This window comes from Haplochromis burtoni, unplaced genomic scaffold (assembly GCF_018398535.1).
Source record: "Haplochromis burtoni strain Fernald_Lab_line unplaced genomic scaffold, NCSU_Asbu1 Contig_3288, whole genome shotgun sequence".
Classification (NCBI taxonomy): Eukaryota; Metazoa; Chordata; class Actinopteri; order Cichliformes; family Cichlidae; genus Haplochromis; species Haplochromis burtoni.
The window spans coordinates 1-7451 of NW_024585649.1; the positions used below are offsets into that span (position 1 = coordinate 1).

General features: G+C 39.9%; 1 protein-coding gene across 2 annotated transcripts; it reads right to left on the reverse strand.

The window, feature by feature from the left end:
- Positions 1–2123: 2123 nt before the first annotated feature.
- On the reverse strand, positions 2124–6619 carry LOC102295169 (LIM and senescent cell antigen-like-containing domain protein 1; the record flags this gene model as incomplete). Of its 2 annotated transcripts, XM_014331563.2 has the most annotated exon segments (8): positions 3065–3181; positions 3526–3701; positions 3900–3975; positions 4118–4166; positions 4348–4440; positions 5867–6017; positions 6167–6316; positions 6499–6619. In XM_014331563.2, coding segments are annotated over 7 exon segments (779 nt in total), but the record flags the coding sequence as incomplete, so codon positions are not given.
- Between the last annotated feature and the right edge of the window lie 832 nt (positions 6620–7451).

The following is a 7451-nucleotide window of genomic DNA, read 5'->3' on the forward strand; positions in this document are numbered from 1 at the left end:
GTTTGTTTGCTTATTTTAATCAATTTTAAATCATGCTTTTATTTGTTTTTGTTTCTAATGTCTCTGTAAAGCACTTTGAATCACCTTGTTGTTGAATTGTGCTATACAAATAAACTTGCCTTGCCTTGCCTAATGTATGAGTTAACATTCATGAAAGACTTCATTTCAGTCTAAAGCAACCACACTGCGGTTATTCAGGCATGCCTTATTCCATAATAAGGACCACATTTGTTAAATAGTAATTGAGCAGTCTGTTAAACATGAACTCTTTTTAGTAAATTCCTTGTCAGACCTTACCTAGAAATTAAACTATTTAATTTAGTGTAACCGAAATGAATAATTACGCTCGTAATGTCAATTTGAGGAAGATGACTTGAGCAAAGCTAACTGTAGTGTTGCCTAGATACCATTTCAATGTCATCTGCTCCAGTGTCAGGTGGCAAGTAACATAATGAAAGCTGTGAAGAGATTTTACTAATCATTATAATGTATTTATATACCTTATTGTAACGTAAGTTAAACCTTTACATATTTGTATTGTTACTGTCTTGTTGGATTGCCCTTTTTATTGTGTATTATAACATTTATTCTATACATGGAAATCTGTGAATGTTGAAAATGATCTGTTTAAAGTGCCTATGCCACAAGTTTTAGAAACTTATGCTATTTTATAAACTGAATATCAGAAATGTTAAGAGAGGACTCATTTGAACTTCTTTTCTTTTCTTTTTTTTTCTTACCAAAGGATGAATCCTATTGCTGTTGGTGAACCCCATCAACTCTGGCACCGCCAGAGGGTCTTTGCTTTGACATCTAAAATTATATTCCATGTCCCACAGGAACTGCCACCAGACTTCAGAGCATTTCTAGTCCCAGGGCAATGTATTCAAATGATTTTAGTAATTCTATTGCTTTTCATTCATTGTCACATTCAGGTTCACTTTGGTGGTGTAAGAAACATCTCAAATGTTATTGGATCATTTGAAGGTTTGTGATATTAACGTCAACATCAGGATGAATACTCACAGAGGTCTCGCGGTGAATTTTACATGTATTGCGATCATTACAAGAACATTTAATACTGTAGAATAACTTTATCAGTGACAAAATATTTGTGAATGGGAGTAACATTGGTTTTCATCCCAATTTCATTGTAACTTGTGATTTACTCTTATACTCAGCTCATCTACTAATCAAAGTTTGATGCTGTTTTGCGCTTGTTAGTTTGTTTATGTCACATCCTGTCCGGGAGCTTTGCAATCAGAATTGCAAACTGAATGCATGGTGGTGCCAAACACATTTAGACAGTTGGATTTTAATTTTACACCGTCTGAAAAAACATGAACATGTTTGGCGTACATACACTCACCTGTCCATATTGACATGATAGCATAACGCAGTGGATGCAGATTTTTTGGCTGCACATCCATGATGTTAATCTCCTGTTTCACCACATCCTAAACCTGCTCTATTGATGAGATCTGGTGACTGTAGAGTACATATAACATTTTCATTTTCAAGACACCAGTCTGATGTGATTTGAGCTTTGTGACAGGGTGTGTCGTCCTGCTGGAAGCAGCCATCAGATGGGCGCACTGTGGTCATAAAGGGACCGACATGGCTAGCAACAGTATTCAGGTAGACAGTGGCATTTAAGGGCTGTGAAGTTGGTACTGAGGGGCCCAAAGTGTGCAAACAGAATATTACACAACAGGACACCACCCCCAGCAGACTGCAACTTTGATACGAGCATTTTGATCCATGCTTTCTTTTCTTTCATTTTTTTTCCACTTCTAACCCTACCCAGACCAATCTGGCACCAACAACCATGCCATGTTCAGTGTCACATAAATCACCTTTCTTCCCCATTCTGGTGATCGGTTTGAAAACCAGCAGGTCCTCTGATCATGTCTACATGCCTAAATGCTTTGACTTGTTATCATATGATTGGCCCATTAGATTTTTGTGTTAATTATCAGCTAAACCAGTGTGCCTAAAAAGTGGACAGTCAGTGTTTTTGAAATAAAAGTCACGATAATGTATTCAGAAATACTTTATTGATCATTCATCCTGATGGTAAACACTGAATATATGCTGCCGTAAACTGTAAACTTTTTTTTCCCCCCCCCAAAGTATTTCATCATTCTAACAAATGCAGTTTGTTGTGTGGCACTTAATTTTTCTAAAAAGATTTGCTGTTGCCAGCAAAATGCTGACACGGCAAAATATTTTAAACAAAGCAGGTTAAATATTCAGCTGAAGGGTCATTTCATCTGAAATCCTTTGAAGAGTTTTTCACAGGAAGACGCAAAATGTTAATTTGTCTGTAGAAAAAAATATATGTGATGAACATTTACCGTACGAACAACCTTACACAGCCACACACACAATGAAGGCATAGAGAGCGTGCTGACAACACTTTAAAAGACAAGGCTCGGATTCTGTAGTAGCAGCACCCTCTGCTGTTCCCATTTCTCCCAAAGGCCCAGTTTTAGTCATGTAATAATTCTCTGAATAGCCTGCCGGGCTGGTACAGGGGTGGTGCCAGAGACTATACAGCTGTTTGTCCCAATGCAGTTTCATTAACACATAATGATGAAAATTGCTACTAGCTCCCAAAAATAACAGCTCATTTAAGATTTTGTTTTCCCCCCCAAAAAGAGGCACTGTTACAATACTCTGAGGAACACAATGGTCCCCTTCTAATGACTCACACTCGTTAAAACAAATATAGGAAAGCATAGCACCACATTATAGTCATATTACATGTTCAAATATTAAAGGCACAAGTGTAAAGATCAAATTTTGTTCCTTGTATTTTTCTACCTTACAAGAAAATGATCACTTTGGCTAATTTAGGAATGTATTTAAAAAAAAAAAAAAAAGAAAAAAGAAAAAGCTAAAAAGCACATTAATGAAGCACATTTATGTAACGACCACAATGGTTTAAGTTTCTAATATTTATGTACCGATTAAATGCCAGGCTCTTGTGTTGTTAAGCAGTAGTTCCCCTGGATATTTTACCACCACATACATCACAGACAAAAACATCCAGGTTGTTTGGCCTGAAGCAGCTCATTTGGACTCTGCCAGCTTCTTGAGCCTTTTCTTGAGCTCCAGAGGAAACTTCTCATAGCACTTTTTACAAACAGGCTTCATGTCAAACTCAACAAACTTGTTCCTGCAAAGAGAAAGGATTAAAAATAAATAAATATATAAAATCACTGCTGACCAGATACAACAAAACATCTGAACCTTGCTTTTTTTCCCCCCCTTTTACAAACCCATCGGCTGTAGTGAAAATAAGCAGCAGTTAATACAGAATAAGTACTGCAGTCCTACTAAAGCATCAGCTGAACCAAACTCATGCGTAAACATGTACGCTTTAGAGGTTTTGCACAAACACCACTCACACAAAATAACTGGCTTTGCAAAATAAATAAGAAATAATAACATGCCACACTGTCGGGGGGGGGACAACGAGCACAGCACAAATAAAAGTAGTAAGTAAGCGATTGCACCAACCAATCGATGGAGTGGTGAGTTGTAAAGAATAAGATTCCTACTGACAGACAGCAGACTTTTTCTTGCGCTCTTTGGCATCGCGCTCACGTCGGGCCAGGCGGCGTTTCAGCTCCTCGGGCATGCGGTCATAGCAGTGCCTGCACACTGGCCTCAGGTCAATTTCAACAAACTTATCTCTGAGTTACCACAGACGCAGCAAGTGAAGCATGTAAGAGAAGAAATTGGAAGAGAAGGAAAAGAGCCAAAAGAGGGAAGAGTTGTCGGAGGAGAAGTGAATAATACGCGCGGACAAGTGTTAGGACTCGATGCAGAGGTGTTGGAGAAAACTGAGGACGGCGACAATCAGCTGGCTGTAAATGAGCACTTCAACTTACTTGAGAGTGAGTTTGGTGTTGCAGGTGGAGCATGAGAAACAGCTGACACACCAGGCCTTGTTGAGAGCGGACACAACTGGAGGGATAAAGATGTAAAATAAAATAAAATAAAAAATGTGGACAAATCTTAAACATGGAGCTCCTCTATCTTCAAGCAGCACTTCTTAAAAAATAAAAAACACTGCACTGATTACAAGCTTTATCACCCTGATACTCACCATCGCCTTCAATCACACGGTTGCAGTGATAACACACATCACCGAAGAGCTTGATAACAGAGAAACAAGGAGATTAGGCGTTTATCCAGCTAACACAAATTCTTTTATGTGCTGCTGGAGTAAGAGGTTAGCGCTGCTGTTTGGGGGGGTTTTCTTGGTTTTTTTAGACTTCACTGTCGTGTTCTCCAAAGCCAAGATTGTACTTGCAGAGCTGTGTTTTTCTTTCTTACCTGGTTATAATGAGTCTCGCAGTATGCCAGCCCTTTTCTCTCATAATGGCGATGACCGAGGAAAGGCTTTTCACACTTGGCACACACAAAATGCTGCAAAAAAGAGCAAATACTGCTGAGGGTTAAGGAGACCTCTTAAAAAATAAAAAACCCAGAAAGCATGCCAACTTCTCTAACGGTCAGAAACATGAATATTACATGAGCAGAGTATGTTTACTACCATATACAGAGACCACAGAAGAAATGGTTACTGGAAGAGCGCTACCGCTATTTTACGCCGTTTGTTTTTAAGATGCGGTTATCTCTCAGTGTTGTGGAGAAACTGCCGGTGGTGTGCACGGAGTGTTTTTAAAATTCTTCTACTTTCCTGGCACTTGCCAGCTAAACTCCTGAAGTGGGTAGAATCTAAATTAATTTTGGCTAATTACCATCTTTAGCATTAAATTGAGTGCTATACGCCGTTGATAGCTTTTTGAACAGTACAAAGCTCAGCAGTCTCCATACAGATAAACACACAATTCGATCTGCCGCGCTCTGCCTCCGGAGAAATAAGCTTTTTAAAAGCGCTCACATCTCCCAAATTAGCTCACTTACAGCATTTTGGTTCCAAATTGGATATTTAATTAACTTAATTTTCTTATGCATAAGTAAGAGTAACTAAATATGAGAGTCATTATAGATTTTTATTATGCTTTTGAGGAAAGACTGTTTTGCACATAAACTTAACAGCTACAGCATTAAAAACACCTCGAAAACATCTTTGAATGACTCTGGTCATGGACGCCTGACCTCTGGATCGGGCTTCTCCCTTACGCTTGACTAGACTGGGATCTGAGGAGTTTGGATAATAGGGGAAGACTTTATTCGTTCCTGATCCGTTTGTGATGTATGGCACAGGATACCATCGTGCTGGACAGAATGCAGCTGTTCAGCAATGCTGTTGTGTTGGAAAACCTTGCCAGAAGCAAAGGTTTTCCAACAATGCTTGTAATGAGATGATTGATGTTATTCACTACAGCTGTCAGTGGTTTTAATGCGGTGGCTGAGCAGTGTATTGCGAGCAAAGAGAAGGCGGCCAGCATGACGTCAGACACTATTATGAACTTATCATTAGTCTTTGAGACATTCCTGTATTCTGACTTGTGATGTTAATTTTATAGAAGCACTTGTGACACTCACATAAGTTCTGCCTGAATTACTTTAATATGATTTTTTTTCATATAATAAGCAGTTAGGAAGATGGATGGATGGATGAATGGTTTTGTCATTACTTTGTGTTTAATGGCCTCTTTTGTAAAGCTCCTACTCTGCAAGGAGGGAAAAAAAAATCATCTATCACCATTTCTTTTAAATAAATATCAAATCAGGCTCACATTAACACGATTCCTGCAGCAAACTCCTAAAATATTTGGCTTTTCTTTGAAGGAGCAAGCTGCTTAATCAAAGCCATGTTACCCCTGATTTCTTTTGCATGACTGTAACTTTGTGTACATAAACAGGCCCGTTCTCGTTCACGAACCTCCACATGCCACTGCTTGCCCATGGCATTGACAACACGCCCCTCGATAGGTCTCCTGCAGGCACCGCAGATGGGTACACCCATCTTATCGTGGCAGGGCAAACAGTAGAGCTCTCCTTTCAGCTCCCTGGCATCTGCTGTCAGCTCCCTCCTGTGCAAAGGGAAACAAATGCATGATGAGCTGCCGAACACAGGCTGAACACACTAATGAAGACGGTCTTTCTATGAACCTTGAATGTATTCTGAAGCGTGTGGGCGGTTTTCTGCACTAAAACCCTGGTGCGGAGTGAGAAGACTGACCCGCAGTTGGTGCAGTTGAAGTGGTCCGGGTGATAGGGGTCGTTCTGAAAGATCAGTGGCTGCTCTTCGATGATGGCATGGCACTTCTGGCAGATGTACTTGCCCAGGCCTCTGGCTTTTTCGCGGTTATGGCACGGCCGGCACAGGTGCCTGAGGTAAATGGGGAAGGGATGTGAAGAGAGATCGCTGCAGCTTCAATAACTGTTTTGACACCCTCCATCATAGCTGTTTTGTTAGGATGCAAAAGCAATCGAGTCAGCAGCTTGACGTGTGTAACCACCTGTTTTACAGGCTGTCACTGTCTTATGACTGTAATCAGATGGGACGCTTACCTGCCAGCATTCTTGACAAAGCCCACATCTGCAAGCACAGCCTGGCAAATGTCACAGCAGAAGCAGTCGGGGTGCCAACTATAGTTCATGGCCTTGATGACACGACCAATGATGAACTCTCCTGAGGGAAACCATATGTGAGAGATCAGCCTGAATCAATCCTAAGATTGACTTTCAATATTTGTTGGGCCTAGATGTTATTTTACATGATGTTGTTTTTGGTTGGTGTACAGGAACACAATTATACAGTTTTGCAACAACACACTACAATATTTTCTATATTGTTCTCTTAGTGACACTTAAAATAAGACTACTGTTAAATGCCTTTTAATTTTCTGCATAATTAAATTAACAAAGACTGTGTTTCCCTTGACATGGATGAGAAGCACTTGAGTTAAGCTTATGGGATACATCCAAGATGCACTAAAAGGCATCTTGGATGACCTAAATACAAGCGGGAAGCTCTAAATAAAAGTATAAATAGCCCTAAAGCCCAATGTGGACACACTGGGATCCGATCTAAACAAGGACCAATACAGAAAGTGAGGCACAGTAAACAGTGAACGCTTTAGGAGACGCTACACATCATGTGAAAGGTCTGTTGCATGAAATCTGAGCAGAAAATTATCCACAGGGGTCGTTATGTGCCAAAAAAAAAAAAAAAAAAAAAAAAAAAAAGTGCAGCATGAGCACATCAGTGACAGCAATAAATGAATGAATGCTTAATTAACCACACAGACAGTTTATTTGAGAAAAGCTAAACAACAGTAGGGTTTCCACCAGTGCACTGCGAGCCTAAGAGACGCGTCAAGACACGGGGGATTTTATTTATTCCCCACTTCCAACATGAAGATGAATATGTTAGGGGTGCAACGATACACAAAATTCACGGTTCGGTTCAATACTTTGGTGTCACGGTTCGATATTTTTTCGATACAAAAAAAATGTTCATG